The 24,727-nt window shown below is 39.9% G+C and overlaps 1 protein-coding gene and 1 non-coding gene across 2 annotated transcripts; both read right to left on the bottom strand.

Annotated features, from left to right (window-relative positions):
• Positions 1-5,912: 5,912 nt before the first annotated feature.
• trnay-gua (transfer RNA tyrosine (anticodon GUA)) lies at positions 5,913-6,000 on the bottom strand. The gene is given in 2 exon segments: positions 5,913-5,948; positions 5,964-6,000. It is a non-coding gene; the product is annotated as a tRNA-Tyr (tRNA).
• Positions 6,001-6,510: 510 nt separating this feature from the next.
• tmem214 (transmembrane protein 214) lies at positions 6,511-24,586 on the bottom strand. Its single transcript, XM_061707259.1, has 17 exons — positions 24,332-24,586; positions 17,452-17,645; positions 16,908-17,058; positions 16,672-16,806; positions 16,384-16,466; positions 16,061-16,166; positions 13,846-13,927; positions 13,508-13,609; positions 12,701-12,842; positions 12,245-12,336; positions 12,098-12,146; positions 10,947-11,054; positions 10,716-10,833; positions 10,537-10,633; positions 9,982-10,150; positions 9,646-9,797; positions 6,511-7,645 (listed from the first exon to the last, which is right to left on the bottom strand). The coding sequence occupies exons 1-17, from the start codon at positions 24,486-24,488 to the stop codon at positions 7,516-7,518; spliced, it is 2,067 nt and encodes a 688-aa protein (XP_061563243.1). The 5' UTR covers positions 24,489-24,586; the 3' UTR covers positions 6,511-7,515.
• Positions 24,587-24,727: the final 141 nt, after the last annotated feature.

Here is a 24,727-nt window from a genome sequence, read left to right as displayed (position 1 = left end):
AACTATGTTGTTGTTTTTTAGCTCATGTCAGTCATCTAAATTTTTAGATATAATGAGTAGACATGTAAAGTATGTGCTTCAGTTTACAAAAGTATTGACACGTGGTCTTTTCATAACCATATATTGATAAATGATTCAATTGATCCTGATATGAGGTATGGAAATGCTATATTTTATTTTAAACTAACATTTTATTGTTTTTGTTATATTTATTTACCGCCACCTCCACATTCTGTGCACTATCCATTACACCATTGCCGTTCTGTCACTCAGACACTCAGGATCACCTCAGAGTTTCCTTCCTGGTGGTGAGCTAATAATAATAATAATAATAACTTTATTTATCCGTTAGGAACTTTGTGTAAAAGCATCAGCATTAGTGCATATACAGTTAACATATGTAACAGGACAATACAAAAACAAACCACACAATCAATGTAAAGCAACATCCATTGGGCAATCACAAGTACTGCTTAGACTTAGATGCTGTAAACCATAGCATAGATAAAATAAGAGAACAAAGAGATAAAAATAAGTCCCCATAGTAAGTGCATGATAAATACAATGATTTTAAAAATATGTTTAAAAGCGGGTACAAAAAATAAATGGGTAAATCAGCTATTTATGAGTGTGATGGATGAGGGCACAAAGCTTGACATGGCTCTGTTTGTCCTGAATGTTAGTGATCTGTATCTGTGACCTGAGGGGAGGAGCTTATACTGACTGTAGAGTGAGTGTGTGATGTCTATTTGTTGTCCCTTTCGTTTAGTCCTTCTGTTATAGATGCCAATCAGGGATTCCTGCTTCTGTTCAATTATTTTACTGCTCAATGTAATAATTTTGTTTAATGGATTGCGGTGAATGTTAGATAAAGATCCGAACCAAGCTGTTATGTTGAAAGTTAAAACTGATTCAATGAAACACTTGTAAAATGCTGTCAGGACTGATTGGTGGACTTGAAGTTTACGGAGTTTCCTAAGAAAAAAGAGGCGTTGCTGGCACTTTGAGAAAATTGATTCAGTTCTAGGTTGGAAGGTGAGCTTGTGGTCAATTACTGTCCCCAAATATCTGTATGAGTCCACCCTCTCTATAGGCTGATTGTTGACAGACAGAGTGGGGATGTTGGATGGACCTCTCCGAAAGTCAACAACCAGTTCCTTTAGTCTTGGTGGTGTTGAGGTCCAGGCAGTTCTGCCTGCACCACTCTGCAAAAATGTCCATCTCAGCCTGCAGCTGACCCTCTGAGTTAGTAGTGTCTACAATAACAGTGTCATCAGAGTATTTCATGTATGTTATGCCAGGGCTCGTGCTCCTACAGTCATTTGTGTATAGAGTGTAAATTACCGGTGAGATAACAGAGCCTTGGGGGGCTCCTGTGGAAAGTAACTTTGATGAACTGAGGTGACCATTGACTCGAACCCTTTGATGTCTGTCTGTTAAAAATGAGAGGGCCCAGAGGATCATATGCGGATTTGTGTCCACCAGCACCCTGCCCGCTGTTCTCTGCGGGGCGCTGCGGGGAGACGCGCCCGATTCGGGGGAAATGTCGCCATCTGCTGGACGAGAAAATGCACCGCAACAACAAACGGATAAATGGATAAAACAGATCCGCGGGTCCCAACCCAATCTTCTCGCCCGCTGCGCAAGCATAACCACACACAAAAATTCCGAATAATGCAATTTCAACTACAATATACCCAGATACTAAATTCAGGTCATATCTCTGTTCATTATGGGAGCTTTTGACTTTCATGTTAAAAGAGGCACCTGGCGTGAGCTGGATTCGAACCAGCGATCTCCGGAACAACTTTGTGTTAGGCAGGGTTGGGTGTAGCGGTAACGCCCTAATGATTAGTCATTTTATCTTATCTTCTTTCTTCTTACTTTATTCTCATTTGCTTTTAACTTTTACATTGTGCTTTTTATTACTTCTTTTTTTGTACTGGTTTTATATGTACTTTTCAATTTTAATTTTATTCATTTATAAATATTGTTTATTTTCTTTTTCTGATTTTATGTATCTGTAAAGCTCTTTGAATGGCTTTGTGTATGAATGTGCTCTACAAATAAACTATATGCCTTGCGTATTGCTTATCTGTTTTTTGTTATAAATATAATAATAATAGAACCCCCCCCCCCCCCCCCCCCTTGCTAGACAGTGACTTGTAATGTTCCTTTGTCTCTGTTAATATAATGATAGCAATAAAATGTGTCTTCAAAGACAGTGGGACAATATGGACCTTTTTTTGATGAAGCACAGAGTCTTAGATGTTGGTATGATTAGATTTATTATATAAGATGTAAAATAAACAAGTATTGAAATTAACACAAACACACACACTTCAAAAAACTATATACATAATATGAAAGGAACTATACATGAAAGTAAATGGAAGTAATGTACAATAATTACAAGCAAAACCTTATTTTGCTGATCTCTGTTCTTCCAACCACTCCTCCAGAGATTTGCCATTTGAGGCACCAGACAAAACGTAGCACTGCCATAACGGCTGTGCCCAAACTCCTTGGTCTTAGGCCGCCCACACTGGCTACAAATGTTAAAAGATACTTTTCTCTCTTCTTTTTTTCTTTCTGTGTGAACCGGGACACAGGAGCAGCAGGAGCAGGGACAAGTGGAGCTGGGCCTGGATGCTGAGGCTCCAGGAGCTGACAGTACCAGTGACACAGTCTTGTTGAGGATGAAAGTCCCAAACCGAGCAGACTGTGCAGGTTCTGGTGCTGTGAGGGTTGGTGCAGTGGGTTGCTCCCTGGTAGCAGTGCAGACGTTATGTTTGGCGTAAAAGCAACCCAGCTCATCACCCTCAACACACCATCCCCACTGTCAAACATGGTGGTGGTAGCATCGTGGTTTGGGCCTGCTTTTCTTCAGCAGGGACAGATGGTTAAAATTGATGGGAAGATGGATGGAGCCAAATACAGGACCATTGTGGAATAAAACCTGATGGAGTCTGCAAAAGACCTGAGACTGGGACGGAGATTTGTCTTCCAACAAGACAATGATCCAAAACATAAAGCAAAATCTACAATGGAATGGTTCACAAAAAATATATCCAGGTGTTAGAATGGCCAAGTCAAAGTCCAGACCTGAATCCAATGGAGAATTTGTGGAAAGAACTGAAAACTGCTGTTCACAAACGCTCTCCATCCAACCTCACTGAGCTCGAGCTGTTTTGCAAGGAGGAATGGGCAAAAATTTCAGTCTCTCGATGTGCAAAACTGATAGAGACAAACCCCAAGCGACTTACAGCTGTAATCGCAGCAAAAGGTGGTGCTACAAAGTATTAACTTAAGGGGGCTGAATAATTTTGCACGCCCAATTTTTCAGTGTTTTATTTGTTAAAAAAGTTTGAAATATCCAATACATTTCTGGAGGCTTCTTTGTGAACTTCTCCACTTCCTCTGTCACCTCTTTGATTTGGGAAGTGTACTGCAGGAACATCTGCTTATTTTGGGAGAGAGGGGTGGCCTGTGCTCTTTCTTTTGATGTGCTATGTATGATATACTATGTTTTTTTCTGATATGCATATTAGATTAGATACGACTTTGTCATTACAGTGAAATGTTAATTAGCTCACGCAAATAATTTTCTATTTTTTAAATGAGGGGAGAGAGCCTCTGTTACAGTTGAATGTATACACTTGATATATACAGGTACCTGTTCAGATCACCAGAAGTAACAGTCTTTTTCTTATTTTCCATCCATCCATTGTCCACCGCATTATCCGAGTCCGGGTCGCGGGGGCAGCAGTCGGAGCAGGGATCCCCAGACTTCCCTCTCCCCGGACACTTCCTCCAGCTCTTCCGGGGGACTCCAAGGCGTTCCCAGGCCAGCCGAGTGACGTAGTCACTCCAGCGTGTCCTGGGTCTTCCTCGGGGCCTCTTCCCGGTGGGACATGCCCGGAACACCTCACTAGGGAGGCGTCCAGGGGGCATCCTATACAGGTGCCCGAGCCACCTCAGCTGGCTCCTCTCGACGTGGAGGAGCAGCGGCTCGACTCCGAGCTCCTCCCGGGTGACAGAGCTCCTCACCCTATCTCTAAGGGAGCGTCCAGCCACCCTGCGGAGGAAACTCATTTCGGCCGCTTGTATCCGGGATCCCGTTCTTTCGGTCATGACCCAGAGTTCATGACCATAGGTGAGGGTGGGAACGTAGATCGACCGGTAAACCGAGAGCTTTGCCTTTCGGCTCAGCTCCCTCTTCACCACGACGGGCCGATACAATGACGGCATTACTGCGGCCGCCGCACCGATCCGCCTGTCGATCTCGCGCTCCGTTCTCCCCTCACTCGTGAACAAGACCCCAAGATACTTAAACTCCTCCACCTGAGGCAGGAACTCTCCCCCAACCTGGAGGGTGCAAGCCACCTTTTTCCGGTCGAGAACCATGGCCTCAGACTTAGAGGTGCTGATTCTCATCCCAGCTGCTTCACACTCGGCTGCAAACCGCCCCAGTGCATGCTGAAGGTCCTGGCTCGAGGGAGCCAACAAGACCACATCATCTGCAAAAAGCAGAGATGAAATCAAGTGGCTCCCGAACCGTACCCCCTCCGGCCCCTGGCTGCGCCTAGAAATTCTGTCCATAAAAATAATGAACAGAACCGGTGACAAAGGGCAGCCCTGCCGGAGTCCAACATGCACTGGGAACAAGTCTGACTTACTGCCGGCAATGCGAACCAAACTCCTGCTCCGGTCATACAGGGACCGTACAGCCCTCAGCAGAGGGCCTCCGACCCCATACTCTCGGAGCACCCCCCACAGGATGCCACGTGGGACACGGTCGAAAGCCTTCTCCAAGTCCACAAAACACATGTGGACTGGTTGGGCAAACTCCCATGCGCCCTCGAGCACCCTGCGGAGGGTGTAGAGCTGGTCCAGCTTTCCACGGCCAGGGCGAAAACCTTTTTCTTATTTTCATTCAGAAAATGTATGCCTCCAGTTTTTCGCCGCCAGTCAGCCAGGTCAACTCGAGTTTGATGGCACCATCTGAGGAGGCAAAGAGCTTGCAAAAAAACTCTGGTCTGGAAGGGCTAGACCAGAGGAGGAGGTGCTGGCAGAGGCCAGAGCGTTTGTCTCTGGCCACGGCGGAGACCCAGCTCACAGGTTTCTGGTCCTGGCTCACTGTCAGCTTCAGTTCAGGATGTACCAGGGCCAGAGACTTAGATGGCTCCTGGAGAACAGTTTGGGCTATGCTCTGTATATCATAGCTGTAACCCTCCTCTTCTATCCTCAGACATATTTTTAAGATATTTAAGTCCAGCTTCTACAAATGTTGGGCAGATATCACAACTACTGGGGTATTCATATTGTATTACAGATTTTTTTCAAATGTATTTTTAATGTGTTAACCATGCAAACTGGGTAACATGTTATCTTATGAATCAAAGATGATGGTAAAAACAATGTTTTACTATTCCATTTCTTTTGTAATCGTGTGTAAATCCGTGATGGGGGGGTCTGACAGCGGAGCAGCGAAAAGTAAAGCTTGAGTAATAATAATGTCTATGCGGGTCCATGGTTTATTGTCTAGGACGTGTCAAACCACTCTGGATTTTACAACAGTGTGTGACAGCCCCATCTGCTGGATTTTATCATTAAATGAAAAATTACTCACAACTAAATATACATACTAGTTTAATCATCATTAATATGGCATTGAACACCCCATCAAACGCTGCTGAGTCATCTCAGTCTTTAATATTCCTGTTCAGCTCTGTGTCATCATGTGAAGAAGAGATCAGCCAGCTCAGCCTGGAAACAGTCCCTGAACGAGAAAATGCGGAGCATTTTCCCGTCATTTTGGCGACTATTGGCTCCAAATAATTGAACGGTGTCTATGAGTGAATTAATCTTGGTTTCAAGTGTACAGAGAGACAATCGCAAAAAATTCCACCTCCTTCGAGCCGGATTTGAACCAGCGACCTAAGGATGTCTATGTATCACCACTACAGTCCTCCGCTCTACCAACTGAGCTATCGAAGGGGCTGATGGGAAAACACGCTACATGCTTTCAAATATCTCATACACAGTATTGACAATACTTACCACATCTAACATTCTGTTTTTGAGACGCCTTTAAAATGAAAAGAAGCAGAACGGACTCTCAGCGTAAAAGACGAAGTGGAAGGACTGGAGAGAACTCTTACGTCGTTTACCAAATGCTCTCCAACATGAGAACTTTTCTTCCAAAAGTCAATTTTATAAATGAATAAACTACTGAATGTGTGGTTTTTTACATTTGCATGCAAACTCCTCAAAATAAATTAACAAACAGTGGAAACTTTAGCGGGACACTTAAAAAGTCCACTAACAACTAAACAATCACAATGTGTCCCACATTTGTAATTGTGCCTTAAAGGTGCAGTGTACCAGTTATATACTAGCAGTTAGAATTAGGAAAGATCTGACTGTGAATAAGATCCAGAATGTGAAGTTGACCTAATGGAGATAAAGATTTATGAAAATAAAAACAAAAAGCAACCTCACCTGCTTTTTTGGGGGGCTAGTCTTTATTATAAAGGATTGACTTTACAAATTAAGACAATATTTGCTGTTATATCCATCGGATGTGTGTACAAGAAGCAGTAAGTGAATGAGCTGGTCAGAAAATGTTTGCCTTGCCTATGTTTCAATGCATGAGAAGACGTTGGCATAGAATTGGTCATGTTTCGAGTATTGAAAATAAGGCTGTTTAACCACACACACAAATCAAGAATGTCAGTCAAGTAAAAGTACGGGACCATAGCAAGTCTTGTAGCTCAGCCATCGAGCAACTAAAGCACAATAAACAGGAAAGAATGAAGCAGCAAAGACGAGACGATGAGGAACGGCAGGCAGACTTCTGGACTGATGTGAGACTCTTCTCCTGGGTTACGGTGTCCACTCCCAACTCCCTGGAGGAGCCAGTCCACCAGCAGATGTGACTCCTTCCTTGTTGTTTTTCACGTAGACAGGTTTTCATTGTGACACGTTTTTAAGCTTAACGAAAACTGAGCAAGACAAAGTTGGCGATGAAGCAGCCCTCAGTTTTACTGATGACATCTTCAGTGGTTTGTTTATTGCCCTTTTCCTGCCTTTGATCAAGTTTCCTTGGAATATTTTCAATTATCTTTAAATAAAAATGGCGTAGAAATCTACAAACCTACATTTATATAAATTACACTTTTATCCCAGAAGTTAAAGCAAGACCTGAAATTTGCAGTAGAAAACTCAGGGAGAGAGAAAAATACATCCTCCACATCCAGCAGTGACAAAAAGATTGGTAGAAAAAAAAGACATCTATACAACAGCAAACTGATCAATTTCAGCCCAAATCGGAGACAAAAGCGTCTTTTTTTGTTTGAAGTTTGTTTGTGTCCAAGTCCAAAGTGTCCAATCGTGGCTTCAGAGCAGCCGATGCACTGAAAGGCAGCGTCACACCGGGCCAGTGCGTGTATGAACAGTACATCACTGCACACACGGTGTGTATTGTGTGTAAATCAGTCAGCGTCGGTAGAGTTATCCTGCTCGTGTCAGCAGATCCTGAGCCCACGTCTTGATGGCTGAGGTCGTATGCTGGAGCATCTGCCATGTTGAGTTTGTGAAAGACAGCGCATGGCCCTGCAGACACGACACAGACACCTCCCCACTGCAAGAAACACAAACAGAACAACAGTTTGTTACTTTGTCACTGCCTCTTTAAATGAAAGCACTGAGAGACACTCTTAAGGCGGGTGGCTCTTATTTAGTGGAGTTTTAAAAATGTGACTTTCAGGTTCAACACCAAAAAGAGATAAAAGCATGTTGGTCTTGCTTCAGCATCACTTCGCTGGTTCCAAGATTGAATTTAAGTTATTATATTCAAAACCTTGGCTGTTCTTCAGAGAAGCAAAGCTTTTAAAAATCTGTGTTGAAAATATCTCTGTCCATATTACATAATCGTAAAAGCGCATCAGAGGCAGCCGTGCTCATTTAGCATAAAAACAGGCTTAAAAATGCTTTTCCAATGTGTCGTCTTCTGTGCATATTGGCAGTTGCTGTATTACTAAATGCAAATTTTGGATGTATACAGGTGGACACATTTGTTGATATCTCTCATTAAAGAAAAAACAGGCTGAGTGCAATCCTGTGTCACACAGTCAAAATACAGCGTGTCGATGTACGCAAGGTCTGGCGGACGATAAAGCTTGATAAAGTCCAGGGGCCTCATTTATGAAGCTCACTTGCGCACAAAACAGGGCTTGAAAGATGCGCAAGCCACCTTCTACGCAAAGGTTGGGATTTAAAAAGACGAAACTAACTAAAAAAATGTGCGTATCCCTACGCCAACCCTGACCCTCCCGTAGGAACAGTCTGAAGATATGGAGAACTGGCGACGCAGGCAGTGAGGTGGTGAAATGAAGCCAGATTCATGTCATACTCTTAATGTCATCACATATCAGACTAATAGATCCATGTACACCCAAGCCGGTGTTCTGCCGAGGTGTCCTACCTTCGCAGAAAATACTACCGTACGATCCCCGTTTCTTTTATCTCAGTTTTTTTTTTTTCCAAAGGCTTTTTCATGCAAATAAGACAGAAGCGTGATCTGACGGGGGATTTTCATCCGTCAAATCATCCTACCTGCATTTGCTGCAGAACGGAGCGATTCAGGAGATCCTTCGTCCCCACAGCAATAAGACTGTTTAACTCCTCCTGAACTCAGTCACACACACACTCACCTCTGCCACGACTGGACTATATTTTAGTTTGCACTTTATATGTTATTTTTAAACCTTATATTTCATGTTTATTTTAATATTAATGTGCTTTTATTGTCTAAAGTGTGGTTGTTTTTTATGTTTTGATGAGCTGCTGGACAGTTGAATTTCCCTTCGGGGATGAATAAAGTTCTATCTATCTATCTATCTATCTATGCCAAAGCGTGATTTGACAGGTTTTTTTCTTCCGCCAAAGCGTCGTACACATGGATCTATGTGGAAGCACATTCTGACTTCCTGCTGTTAAATCGTCTATTTGCATGAAAAAGCCTTTGAAAGAAAACAAACTGAGATAAAAGAAACGGGGATTGTACGGTAGTATTTTCTGCCAAGCTAGGACAACTCGGCAGAACACCGGCTTGACACACGTCTCATTCATCCCGACGCACAGCGGAAACAGGCTGCAGGAAGCCGCTGCGCATGCTCAGCAGTCTCATTCATATGCAAATACAGTCATAAAGTAGTTTGCATTGCCCATTTATGGTAGAATGTGGGCGTTTAGAGGGCGGGATGTGAGGAGAATTCACCTGCACAACCTTACAGCTGGACTGTGATTTATAAGTGTGCGTGCACACGGTTTTATAAATCCGGATTTTTTTTGCGCCCGCCATTTTCGGCTTTTGGGTTTACGTGCACTTTTAGTATGAATCCTACGCACTCTTTTATAAATGAGGCCCCTGTTCATTATCAATGTATCTGTAATGGACCAAAGGACACATCGCAGTAAAAATCCCCTGAACAGTAAAACTATGTACAGCTTTCTTTTTCCCAAATCTGTGGGGCACCAAACAAAGTGGTGTAGCCCCATTTGTTTTCTGTTTGTTCTCCTGATTTTTTTTTTTACATCTTTAAAAAACAGAAGGAGTGAAATACTGGTATAAGTACTGACTTGCAGGATTCCTGAAGTTTGGTCCATGCTCGTTGTAGCAGATCAGATACGTATGCCAGCGCTGGCAAGACATAGTGCTGATGGATGAAGAGTAGGAGCTCCTTCAAGTATGTCAACACTTGAAACACACTGTCCGGAGTGTTGGTGTTTATCTGGTCAAAGACAAATGCAGGTTCCAACCAAGTGTCAGGATACTGTTTCCAATAAAGTTCTTAATAGATGCAGGTTTATTGGAAAAGAAATAAAACACACATGCTTAAATTTCCTAAATCATTTGTCAGTATTTAAAGTTACAAATGTTTCTCCAAGCATCATGAGTGATATACACAGTCTTACCCATTCAATGACCAATGGTGTCGTCTCTTTGACCCACAGAATAAAGTTTGTGGTGTTTTCAGAGATCACGACCACTGCTGCCTTTGCATTTTCTAAACCTTGTTCCATTAATGGCCCCGAAACTCTCACAAACTCAGAGTAATAATACGGAGTGTTTTTTTCCAACCAACTACAGAGGAAACAAAAACACAAGGGTTAACTTCAATTACAAGAAAATTGCATCCAAGTTCTGATTTTATGTTGCACTTCATATCTGAGTAAACTCATTTACTATTAACAAGCAGCTATTCATCAAATTATGCAAACAAATGTTATCTGTAAGACATAAAACCAGCCACTATATTATCAGGTACACCACCAAATCTGCTCACCCACAGCATTTGAAGAATATTACAAAATTCAGTGTGTTCACTTTTTGTTGACATTCAGCGCCTCAGTTTTCCTCAAACTTTTTCATGTTGTTTAGTATTATTCTGCTTTACATATTGGGTGGCCACAGAATGTATCAGCTATTTATTACAGCTGTAATGAGAGGAGCAGACAGGAGACCCCTACCCGAAGCCCTGTTTTGAGTAGACTGTTATTTTGCTCCAGGCTTGCTGAGACACAGCTGTGACTCCTGATGTGTGCAGATACTTGGCTGTGGTGGAATCTGAAACAACAAACGTCACGTGATGAGCAGGATTTGCCATCAAGGCTACTCATAATGCTGAGGAACCTCGAGTCAGTCTGACCTGCAAATGAGCCACGAGATCTGACGTCTTGGGCGATAAATCCAGCACCAAACACCAGCAGAACCATGAGAAGTTTGGACCAAGGGAACCCATGACCGCGCATCTTTACCTGAAGATTCTGGACACCCAAGTAAAGAGCGTTATTGGGACAATGTTAATATAACTTTCATGTTTAACTTAACAAAAGTCCCTTAAAAAATATATCTGATATTTTTCAGGCCTTGATCTTACCTGGCATAAATTATTGCAATCCTGAAGGTCTTGAGATTCAACTGTCTCTTTCAACTCTTCATTGGTCACTCTGAATGACTGGATTGTTTCCTGCAAGTTCTTCCGCAGCTATGAATTACAGTAAAAAAAAACAAAAACAACTTTTAAGAACAATCAAAATTGAAATAAATGAAAGGAAAACCTCTATAGTTAAACAGTGGCTTGATGTGTGAGCAGAAGTGTGTGTATGTATGCATGTACAGTATATATATATATATATATATATATACACACCACGGTCTGTGTGAATACTCTATTCTGATTGGCTGGCAGGTGGAGGTTATAAGTGATAACCTACACTTAGGTGTAGGTTATCACTTATAACCTACTGTAGAAAACAAGTTTGGTCAAATTGCCTGATAACTTTAATATCATTGCGCTGGATCAACTGCCAGGTGGTAACCACGGCAACGGAGATTAGAGAAGAAGAGCCGGCTACCGCAGGATGGCGACACGAGTGATTTTGTAATTTCTTTTAATTTATTTGGTGAATTTAACAATTTTGATGACTGGGATGGAGAAGAGGAGAGAAAAGAAAATGAAAAGAAACCGGAGAAACGGCACAAGGAGGTGACATAGCCTCCGGAGTACAGCTGTAGTCGTCTCTCTGATGCTGGGATGGAAACTCGCCAGATCATGTTGGTTACGGGTCATCGCTGTGAGAGCAGCCTGCAGGTTTACTGGGCTCCATCAGTACAGGAGAGACGGAAATGGAGCAACATTTTATCATCTCCCAATGCTCAAGCAAGCAGCGGCGAGGATCGCGAGCCACAAACTTTAAACGAAAAAGCGGCTGCAGACGAGAGATTAAATAGTCGCTCAGCCGCGGCTTGTTATAAAACTAATGATTTCAACTGAAAACACATTAAAGCATGAATAACTGACTTAATATTTATGTTTTTTGGTAAGTGACCGTGGTATAAGCGGGATAATGCCCTTCGAGGTGAACATTAACATAAATATATGGACTTTGCGGAGGCAAACCGTCCTCCGCTTCGTGTTGGACGGTTCACGCCCCCGCGCATTATATATATATATATATATATATATATATATATTTATTTATTAATTTATTTACACATACATACAAGTTCAGCATATCAATATCATACCTTTGGTGGCAAAATGTTCCAAGACTTCAATAAGTGGTTCAGTAGCAGACTGAAGAAAAAAAAAAAAGAAGATCGACTATTGATACCATCCTATAGAATTTTGTCACAAAGTATTACAGAGAAGTAAAAATAAAACAAGCATTTCACCTGGACTGGGGTAAGTGTTTCATGTAGAGCTGCCTCCACACTCCTAGACTCTGTACATCCACGCACAAACACTCCGTCATACTGCTGAGCAGCTGCAAACAGCACAGGACAAACAACCAACGTTAGAGCGACAGCTTCCACTTTTGTCCTGACAAGACACAGCCAAGTAGTCAGTTTTTAGAAAGACTGAATTTGTAGAAACAAAATGACATTCCAGTAAACCAGACCAGGAAGTAATAATATCTGACAGTCAGTGGATTTCCAAACTTGGAAAAAACAAACATTTTAACAGTTTAAGCGAGGCCTTAGCTTTAACATTTTTAGTCAGTATTTTTATCTTGAGTGCTTACCAAGATAAAGCTGTAACACGTCTGTTATTCATATATCAATTGTTTCATAAGGCTGTATTACATGCAGGTCCCATGTCTGTAGCAGCAGTTAGTATTTTGGCCTCACCTCTCTCTTCATGTCATCTGGGCAGTACGGCGTGGCTCTGGATAGAAAAGATGGCAGGTACGTGTGCAACGTGTTCTCAGGTTTGGCTCCAAATGCGAGGACCTTCAGTCGAGGATACAAACGTCTCAGCTGCTCCTGCAAACTGCATGCAGCCAAATAGAAATGTTTTTACTCCTTACAACATGAAGCACACATCCATTGAGATGATATTAAAACAATATCAGTAAAATCTCACAAAGCCATGGTCTATGCTGCTAAAAGATTTTACTTTTTGAGTTATATCTTTATTAATAACTGCCAATTGTGAATGACTATACTCCATTAATGGTTTATGTCTTCAAAAAAATGGGACCTTAGAAGTGGGAGATGTATGAATGGAAATGAAAACAATCACCTTGATTGTCCTTTTCACATATGACTCTCTCAAACTCACACCTCGTGGGTGTTTTAGCAGGTATAATTTAATCATTTAGTCTAAACTGTTACCCATTTCAATCTTTTACAAGGCCAATTCACCACCCCCCAAAAAAAGCAAACAAGTTCAACACTACTCAAATGAAATACAGTCCAGCTCAAACCAATTTAACTCCAATTAAATACATTTTTGTACAATCTTATTATATTATAATTATTCCCAATTCAATCCAATGTATTATAATTGCATTCATACAATGGCAAAGATCACTAGCAAAGGAAAACAATGAAAGTAAGTAAGTAAGTAAGTAACAATAAAATTGCATAAAATATTTGCTACACTATGTAAATCAGCGGGATTACACACCCAACATTAGACAAATTCACATTTACCCTGGTGTCAAGGAGTTTTTAGGCATGAAGGCAAAATCAAGCAGTGGAAAGAACTCTTTTGGTCCCATGATGCCAAATCCCTTAGTCAGGTTTGCATGAAGTCTGAAAAAGAGAGAGGGGGGGGGTTACTGTCAAAAACCTCAAGAATCTACTATCAGCTTTAAGTCCATGTTAAGACTTTCATAGTTATCTAACATGTTCAAATGAATGAAAATAATTCAACACAAAAAGGAGCCACAATTTACTGGGGGCAGTTAACTAAAGTTTTTGTTACGTACAATAACTGAAAATAAAATGTAAAAACTGAAATAATCCACATATTTTTCAACCAGACTTACAAGAGCAGTCTTTCTAGATATGCAATGGCATATGAAGACAAGGCCTTTACTCCAAGCACAGGAAGCATGATACCCAGCCACACTGCAGCACAATAAAGAAACACAAATTAATCAATAATCATTTGGAAACAACCATATTCAAGAAAAAGAATATTCAACTTTTATTTGTGGAATAAAAGATGAATGAACCCAGTGCAGCCATTTTTGCTGATTTCCAATTCTTGATTGTTTGTTCAATTGGATCAATCCTTGGTCTTACCTTTTGAAATCCCGCCCCCTAAATTTTCAGATTTTTCCTTTTAGAATTATTAATCAACTGAATTTGTTATTATAATCAAGAATGAAAGACAGGGGCTGCAGGCGGTATGATTTACACATTTTTAGCTTCATCACATTCAGCAGAGTGATGCCGCTTGAAGTATTGGCTTATGTTTTTTTTTATCCCAAACATAATGCTTCATAAGACAACTCAAAAAGTTATGCAATGCTGGATTCAAAATGCCTACTTTAGCTCACCAGGTGAGTAGTTGGATAGGACTAGCTTGGTAACTGTAATATCCTAATTATTTAAGTCTGGAAAATCCCACCTGGAAAACTGCAATGTGGTTATTATGAAAGGCTATGGTTTTCAGAGGTGGCACTGATGTTGCTAAAAAATAACATGAGCAACATTATTGGTCATTCAAGGAATCGTCACCAAATTAAGCATAAGTTTATATCAAGGCAAAGGGAAAGAGGGACAAACCGCAGCAGCAAACTGTGGAATTAGCTTTTCAGGAAAGAGGGAAATTCCCCAAAGAAAGTTAGAAAGCAATGATGAACTGTAGAAGTCTTTGTGCTAGATGATGATGAAACTGCTAAAAGAAATGGAGAAAATAAGATTTCTGACTGACATTTGGACTTCCATTGTGTTCAAATGTCAAAATAAAAATGCATTTTTCACTTTAAATATTTGTGGCTACACTATAAATTAAATTTGTAGAGTACTTTGTTGAATTTTATAGAAAAATAATGAATTTATTTTTAATAATAAATTAAATGACACTGGTATTGGACCTGAATGATCCAATCAGCCGATCCTCAATATCCAACTATTGTAAAGAAAAGAAAAAAGATGGTACAGGAACATTTGTAGATGGACGGATCATGTGAATGAAAGACCTGAGTCTAAGATGCTTGATTCATAAGAAAAGCAGGAAGACTGAAGAATACAAATATCATTAAACAACCACAGAAAGCTGCTCAACTTTCAACTTGGATCTGAAAAACTTGATGTTGTCCTGATGCTGTTCATACAAAAGTTTTATTGTTTGAATTTCACAGCTAATCCCCAATATACTAATATATCACATCAGACTGTGAACACTGAATAGTTTTACACAAGTTGGTCCATAGGAGCTTGTGTCTTTCTGTTCCCTCTGAAAGATACATTTTCTTGAAAACCTTATTCTCCAACCCTAAAGGCTGAAATATGCTTCTGCGTCACACCAACGCAGAGCACACGCCGCAGCCGTGACGCCGTGCTGAACCCTTCGGACTTCTCCGTCACTCCATTTGGTCGCGGTGCAGTACCCCCCGCGGCCGCTAGTTAGCGATCTTTTTCTGAATGGTTTATCCGACTTTTTCCGGTCACAGTAAATCAAAGAGATAAGGACAACTATTGTGCAAAAAAAAAAAAAAAAAAAAAAAAAAAATCACATATAAACGAAGAAAAGAGCCCTGGAAGTTCACTACTGCTTCAAACCGGAAACCGGAAATGCTTCGCTTCCAAGCGAACCTATCACAGCCCTCTCCGTCTGCGTGTGGTCTGCGTCTCCTCGACGCGTAGTTACAATTTTCGGGAAGTGCACGTCAGTGACGGCGTGTCGTCTGCGTCGACTCAAACCACACGCCGTAGGCACGGCGCCATTTTGACGCAGAAGCATAATTCAGCCTTTAAGTTTCATTAAATATCAGACTACGACCTGAAGCAACAGTTGGCCATCAGAGGACGGGTTCCTGCTTTAACTATTGCTCCAGTGAATCCTAACCCAGAATTTGCACATATGTGCACATCTCTGTGCACATATTGTTGGGTAAATGGGAGAAAGGCTAAACCAACACAGACAGACTAATACTAATACAGTTTAGATGATGTCAACATATCTGAAGGATCATATGGCATATATGCAAAATAATATGCAAATCATTTTTTGATGGCGAGTTAAACTCCTACCTCTTAGTCCCTGGCTGAGGTCATAGAAGCCAGCTTGACCCAAAGCCCACATGATGGTCAAACATTTCACTGGACGATTTTGAACTGACCGCAATGACTCCAAATACTGAAGGAGAAGGACAGAGGGTGGATTTCAACATTCTCTTGCAAGATTATTGCAAAAAACCAACTTACTTCTACATTTGACATTTAAACTGGATATGGAAAAATAAATGTGGCCAATATTTTGTCCAAAACAACTTTACAGCTAGATATTTTAAAATTAATTACATGTGGAGTAAAAAGGGGCAATGCAGCAGTAAATTGTTATCACAGAAACTCACCTCAGGCAGGTTTTGAGTGGCTATTTTGGGTTTGTCCTGTAGGATTGCCTGAATGCAAACTCTGTACCCATGCAGAGGTTCACCTGGAAAGAAAAAGGAAAGAGATTCTGAGGAGATCGTTTTTTTCGGCCTGGATTTCCCCACTCTCACCTCCAAAGTGACCAGAAGACAATATGAATCTAATTTAATCTTTAATTTTAAATAATACTGAAAGTGAGTATTGTGATAGTACACAATAGAGAGTGCTGAAGCCACCAGGACAGCGCCAAGTGAGCCCTCAGGCTGTACCTGACTGTCTGTCCAGCTCCCTGAGCATAGTGTGAACACAGTGGTCGAAGAAATCTGGCAGAACGCTGCTGCAACGTCCAATGAGGCTTTTGATAATACCCTTCAGCTCTTTTCCTGTAAGGCAGTACGGGTAGTCTGGCACAAAAAGGAGAAAAACAGGAGATGGATATAAGTTGTGTGCTGGCATGACCAAGCATTTGATATTGACCTAAAATGAGAGGCTGAGTTTGACCAACCGTGAGCGTAGCTGCTGAGAGTTGGCTCGTTCTCAGGGGCGGTCAGATGGAGGTTAAGGTATCCTGCCAGGTCTTTGACCCAGACTGAAGGGTTTTCTGGGAACAAGGTTTGACTGCGAGCCAACTGCTGCTTCAGGTCCCCAATGTCCAGCTAAAGATTGAACCAGACAGCAAAGATCATTGTATTCTCAGAAACAAAACATTCCTTATCCCAAAACCGATGTGCTTCACAACATGTGACACTCTGACACAAATATTTTACAATGTTGCTTTGTGTGTGGATTTCTGTCAGAAATTTTTGGCTTTGAATGTTTAGCTGCATTTCGTTTTACACCAAAAAGGCTATTACCAATACAAATGATGATCAAGTCATTTTTTAGGTAACATTTTTGATCAAACTCATGGGGCAAAAAATTACAAATCTTCACAGTATCCAAGTTTTCTTCACATTAAAGTCCAAGATGCAACACATTTCAGCTTGGCTTGAGCCAGATATGAACACCAGCGCAAACTAAAAGAAACCGGTAGAGGATGCTTTACTCACAGCTTTGAAGGCTTCTTCCAGAGTTTTGTGACTTGCAGGTGTGACTGTATTGCTGGAGAAAGATTTCTTGGATGGTTTACTTGATGGGGGCTTCTTATTTTGAGGATCGGCTGGTGGTGGAACCTGCTCCTTGTTCTGTTTCTTCCCCATCTTCTCAAAGCTGTCATACAGAGTCTCTGACATCTTAATGGGGACTGAAGAGAAAAAACAAGGCAGCGAAGGTAAGATATCTCTTGTGAAACGAAGCATCTGTCTGACTATTTAATTTTCAGCAACAGTTTCTTCTACTCTTACCCTGCCCTGCTAATCAAGTCACAGGATGAGACCACAGTATTTGCCTTTTGGATTGCTCTGTCCTCACATTGAACACAACTTATCACTTCAACCCTCCCATCATTGCTTGTGCAATAGGCTTTTATTAGCCAAAGTAATATTCCGCAAGCATCAGCGGCATTTCAGATATCCCCGTATATTGGTTGACGAAACTAATGTAAAAATTATGATAGCCTAAAGCATTAGTTTAACTTTTGAAAGTGCCAATACCAGCTGTTTGAGGTCTTATTCAACAGATTTGTGATTCTGGCTCTGAGCTGCCACTGGTCTGTAGGACGTAGCGAAAGCGAGCAGCTGCTGGTTTATCTTTTTTTGGTGATCTTTTTTGCATAATGCTGTTTGGAAGGGGTTAACACCTGGTCTGGGTAGACATTAAAGACATACTGGACTTTACTGAATGAGAAAGAAGACACTGAACAACATTTGTGTATGAATGCCGTTAGAAAGTTGGAACATTAAAGCCAATACAACCTCAACTCATCCTGCAAGACATCTACAACTTCACACAAGAATCCAGTCAGACCTATCCACAAATGTGAGCAGCTGTTCACTAATCATTCAGCTGTGCATGTCAATGAGAAATCTAAATTCATATCCAGTCTTTATGTGTCTGCCAAACACACTGAAACACATTAATCAGTCGTGGTTTATCATCTAGGTTCCATACAGACTATCAGTTTAACTATCCCCATCCTAAAAGTTGTGTTAGTCAAAACTTATCTTCACGTTACTTAAATAAAATTATGAGGAACACTTTCTAAACATGTCCCAACTAAAACTCCAGCTGTAATCTGTGAATGTCCCACAAGCATCAAAAAGGAAGTGTGACGACAAACAGTTGCGTAAGCATCCCATTAGTTATTGAAAAAAAAAAAAAAAAAAAAAAAGCCAGAACAAAAATCCCCTGAGGCTGCAACTGAACAAGTCTTGAAAAAAATACAAGACAAAAAAGCAGGACTGTAACTTTGAAGCACATTTACTGTACAACACCTTATTACAGCAAGGAGTCAATGGCTACCTAGATGCATGTTCAAAGTTTGTATATTTACAATAAAATATTTTTTCCCTTAAATTTCCGACTGCTGGTGTTTCGATGATGGAGAGATTTGAGGTTCACTGTTAATATTTAGACAACCATTTGCTGAAATTATTTTTAGCTCTTTAAACACCACAGAGAATGAAAATCTCTTCTTCCTTTACTCCACCATTATCACCTTATCAAGCATGTTAACAATAGGATTTGACACAAACATATACACAGACAGAAAAGTGTTAATGTCCTTTCAAATGAGACGTACTAAGTTCTCACTGGTCAAAAATGTGCACAAGTTAAACAAAAAGCAAAGAGGAGCATCTATCCAGGTGACTGTGTTAGACATGCACACAAAGGAGGAAAATTAGTGCTACAAAAATACAGACAGTACAAACTATAAAATTTGAAAATCTCTATGCGTATGTTCCAGCGACTGAGGAAAAGTCTTGTACTTCTTATCGTCACAGAATTTGAGAAGTTTTTTTTTATATATAAAATTGTTTCAATGATATAGAATAGTAAAATGTACTGTTCATATTATCGATATTTTGGGTGCACTCGCATACATTCTTAATTTTATAGACAACAATTAGCAGGTAACATCACTAAAACTGGATATGTACTTGCACTATTATGAAAAGTTTAGTTTATATATTTTATGGAGCTTTGATTTGTTTTACCTTGTAAGTGGGTATGCAGAAATGCAAAAATATTTAAATGTTAAAGTAGGTGCTATGTTCAAGCACTTTGTCAATTTATTACAGAAACAGAAAAATATTTATATAAAGAAACAATAATTTGGAATATATTGGTTATTGCTTTTATTTGTATCCAAAAAATAACTTAAATTAACTTTATGGTAAGTGAGTTTGTACCAGGTGTTTTCAATTGTAGTCTTCATTTTTGTAATCATATGCCATATATATATTTATATATAATATAATCAATGCGAAGTATTGTAAAAGTATTCAAAATACAATACTCTGATTAGACAAAGTAACGGAATACGTTACAAAATACATTTTAAGTTAAGCATTCAGTAACTACATACAGTTTCAAAGTATTAACTGTATTAATAGTAGTTTTTTTTTTTAGATCTAATCAGAGATGCTCCACAGCACCTAATGTGGCCTCTACAGTGTACATTCAAAAACATTTTATAACATTTACAGTGCACATAATATTGACATCAGTGAGTGGCAGGTTCTACATCACACTTTATTTGGAGCAGAGACGAGGCAAATCTGTTTCATAACATGTTTACTTACCACTCACGTTTATAAAATATAAAGCAATTAAATCTATCTATTATGACGGTGCTTTGTTTTCTTCTCAGACATATAATGTGAGACTGTTTATCACACAAAAATCCAACCTCTTGCTGTATATAAACAGCAACAGAACGATGTTATAAGTTTTTTAATAATGAAAAGGTGAGGTAAATAATAAATGATAACTAAGTTTAGAATCTGTTAGATAACATTTCCCATTTTTAACAGTAAAAAAAACAAAAAAAAAACTAAAAGTCTTGTGATTATGATAAAGTGATGAAAGCCTTTAACAAACTAAATTTGGTAAAATTGAGTTTTAAGGATTGTCCACACAAAGACCAAGGATAAAGGTTACAAATATCTACTGCTGAGTGATAACCTGATGGCATCCTGTCAAAACAGTCACTACGTTCACATGCACTGACAAAAAACTCGAATTATTGCCTTAGTGCCCTAATGTTTATTCTTGTCCGGGCATTTAGCTTGTTACTCTCCCGCTTTCCTTTTTCGCCTCCTCCGATAAAACTTTTATTTTCTTCGGTTTTTTCGCTACTTCGGCCGTGATACCAGCTTCTGCTGAGCTCTGCGCTCCACGCCCCGCCCAGCTTTCGTCTCGACTATGAATCGGGAAGGAGGGGGAAGTGACGTATGCCGTAAAGCAGCCGTAAAAATGTGTAGTTTTTTAGTGTGGCAGGGTTCCTACCACCATGCACCTCAGAGTTACATAGTGCCAGTGAAGGCGATACAGACCCCTCAGACCATGACAGAGGTTCATTAAACCTGTTGGAAGTTGATGTACCATCACAATGACTCTGGAAATATTATATTAAGGTGGAAAAGTTACATAGTGCTGCTTTAAAGGCACGGTTTACCCGCAACCGTGTGCGCATGATCAGGATGGAGCCACCTCTGCCTCAATTAGAGCCAGGAAAAACCCTGGTTAAATCCTTAGCTAGATTGTTGCCAATAGCTTGATTTAGATGTGCATGTAACCACACTTAATGTTGCAAAGCTCATGCTTGAAGCTTCGGCTTTATCCAGAGCCCAATAATGCATTCTATCATGACAACTTTGGAGAACCTATCACTACGTGGTTTGCCATTCAAATTTTTAATTAATGTTTTCATTTGGGTCACAAGCAGTGTGATGAAATCCTCACAAATGTTAAAGGACATCAGTATGGGATAAACCTCAGAGATCCTGATTGTGCCATGTACTAATTAGCAAGCAATCAATATATAATCTGAAGCTTCTTTTTAAATGTAACTTTCAGCCTAATAAAACATTCATTCAACATATAATGAATGATAACTTATTGCATAAGACTATTGTGAAGCAATAATCTTTTGAGCGCCATGGAGCAGAAAGTCTTAGCCTTAGTATTTCGATTGATTGACCTTTTTTTTGTGATCAATTATCAAAATGCTTTAAACACGAGTCCAACAAAACAGTCTGCCATTATCACTTTGACAGTAACGTGGTTTGGAGTCTATCCTCTATAATGGGAACATTATTTATACGTACCCATTTAGAGTTATTCTTGGTTCCAACACCCTTTTAATGAAGAACAGGTCACTTGGTTAACAGCAGTGTGAACATTTTATTTTTTGTGAGTCTTTTACCATTAAGTGAATTTAATCTATCTATTTTGTATAGATAAAACCTTTACTCTGCCTCCCCACTGATACAGCATGGTCACTGCTATCAGACAGACAGACTTTGGACCTGATGATTCAGCGATAAAAGTGTTGTTAAAACCAATCTGAGTGGAAGAGTGAAATAATTATTTAATTAACAGCCATGTTTTTAAAAATGACCGACAGTCTAACTGCTGCCCAGTTTAGTGAAAGGAAAGCATGTTGGCGAATACAAAGATTAAAAAAAGTCAGCAATTACATACTGGTAGATCAATTTATGACTGAATTAATCATATTAACATGATGAAATACCAAAAGTAAATTTTCAACAAATAGGACTTCAATTCAATCAATGTGGCAGGCACTTTGTATATTTTTATGTCAGATGATAAGCTTTAGTTATGTGGTAAAAGTGTATTGCACTGACTGGTCCTTACATGCTGATTCACAACATAATTGGCCACTTTGCGTTAATGGTAATTTTGCTAAATGTTACCCTCATTGAATCTGCAGAGTCTGTGCATTTAATTAGTTTATTTAGCTGAATCTGTGCGTTTTAAGCTTTCCTTGTTTTCTTTAAAACAGGGGGGACCAAATTATGAGCTCCTAAAAACTTTAAATCTTAAAAATGAACATGCATTTCTCCACGCGTGCAATGCTTGTATTATGGATAACTATAGTTATCACTCTTATTTCTTAAAAGGTAAGGGCAATATTTCATATTAGTATTGGAGTCATTGAAGATGTGTAAAATAATAATCCGTTAGTCAACCTTACAATTTGCTAACAGTCTCTGTAACACTCAAAGTTGAGTACACTGTCTCTAAAAGCAGCCAATAATAGTGAAAATTATTTTCCAGGAAAGCTTGAGATTCTTGTTTTAGGGAAATATTACTTGAACAAGGGGGGGGATTTTGTTGGCCTTTGGAGTTCTCTGAAACGTGCTACTTTCAGATTTAAAATCACCCTTCCGATTGATAATCACATGAAATACTAAGCTATAACTATGTGGGCTAAATGGCAACAGCTCTAGGGTTGCCAACCGTCCCTTGAAAAACCGAATCGTCTCGTATTTATAAACTAAAGTGCGCGTCCCATATTGAGCTGAAAAGGGACGCACTTTGGCACTGAAAATGGCATTGAGCTGTTGAGTTCATAAGTTATATTTTTCTGTTTTACTACAACTGTAGCTACAGTCATGGCCTTTGAGGCACAAATATGTTTACAAGTTTTCTACACACATTCTGTTTGCACTTTTGTTATTGCACTAAAAATGTGCACTATTACAGAATGGATGTTCTGCTTTCTTTCTATTGTTTTATATTAATTTATACAATTTTAAGTTAAGCAGGACAAGTTTCTGTTTAAGAAAGATACTTATTTTATTCAGTTCATTTTGTTATTTTGTATTAAAGTGAATTGCTGGATAATAATTTGTTTTCCATGTGTTCATGGCATTCAAAAATATGCATCTAATTCAATTCAGGTTCGAGTCAAAGAGTTAAAAATCGTTTCACTCACAAAAAAAATGAGCTAAAAAAAAAAAAAAAAAAAAATCACCACGCCAGGAAGGGTGAAGGTGTCCCTTATTTATTTTTCTGGGAGTTGGCAACCCTACACAGCTCTGTGCTGCCTAACTTTTATTATTTTGATAAAAAAAAGTACCTAAACCAGTTGAGATGCGGTTCAAAGTACATGAGCATGAGTCAAAAAGCAGAAATCAGCTCAAAAAGCAGAAATCAGGTCAAAAAGCAGAAATTAGGTCAAAAAGCAGAAACCAGCTCCTCTAGTGATGACGTTGACTTTGTTGCTAGAAAGCTGCTAATGAACATATTGTATATTGCTGATTCTGTCTTTTCTGATTTTCATCTTTACTATAAGAATGTTATTTCTGGTTTTCATAATTTTAATCACAAAGACAGTGACGCTTTCTTTTTATAAATCTATCTTTATTTTTAGCAAAGTTTCACATACATAAGTGCAAATTCATCCACAGAAAGCCTGAACTCTTTATACTCAAAAAAATAACTTGGACAATATATGAGGACGATCTACTCATTGAAAAACACAAAGGCACAAAAGACCATCTGCATCTGTAAATCGCTGAATTTGTTAACATGAAACTCTCGCACATTATGCTGTTTTTACTTTTATTAATTTATCTTTTTTATTTACCTTCAACTGTCTTGTCCTTTATATATATATTTTTTGTTTATTTCATTTCAATTTGGTGTTGGAATCTATTTGTATTTTGCCTTTGATCTTAATCTTTCATTGTATTTCAAGATTTGAAATAAAAAAAAAAAAAAGAAAAGGCTGCTAACGTGCTAACGGCGTGCTAACGTGTTTCAGTGTTTATAACAGAACCGACACCAGCCAGAGAGCTGTTTGTGGCAAGTTAATGTGTGTAAAGTATTGACTTTAAGAAAATATGCAACTAGTCAAACCGACACCTGCAAAAACAGGACATATAACAGAGAATGAGGAAGAAAGGAAGTGCTACGACACTTAGCTGCTCAGAGATGACAGCGACTCAAGGCTGATTCATGGTACTGCGTTACATCGACGCAGCGCTACGGCGTAGGGTGCGCGTCGATTTAACTCACGTCTGGCCGGCTGGTTGGACTCCCCCAGGGCTCTCCTCCCGCCGTCGCCGGGCTTCCTCTCGCTCTTCCCTCCGCCGGAGCTGCTGCTGCTGTTGCTGTTTTTCTTCCCTTTCTTTACTACCTCCCATTTGCCGCCGGAGCTGTTGTTTGAGGCCATGTTCTGAGTCCAGGTGGGCTGGTATTATTCGTCGGGGCACCGTGGCTTCTCGCTGGCTCCTCGACGCAGTGACACCAGCGGGAACGCGCATGCGCGGACGTCGGCGTGCCACGTCTCCGTTGTTCGTGACGTCACCTCCAGGGGCCTCATAGGAGGGGGGGCAGAGGGGGCCACTCATGCCCCGTTTTTACCAGGCCCCCGGTCTCGCACTCAGAAGGCACGCCGATTTTTTCCAGTGG

This window comes from Cololabis saira, chromosome 18, assembly GCF_033807715.1.
Source record: "Cololabis saira isolate AMF1-May2022 chromosome 18, fColSai1.1, whole genome shotgun sequence".
In the NCBI taxonomy this organism is placed as follows: Eukaryota; Metazoa; Chordata; class Actinopteri; order Beloniformes; family Belonidae; genus Cololabis; species Cololabis saira.
The sequence above is the reverse complement of the archived record's forward strand: the minus strand, read 5'-3'. Positions and strand labels throughout refer to the sequence as shown.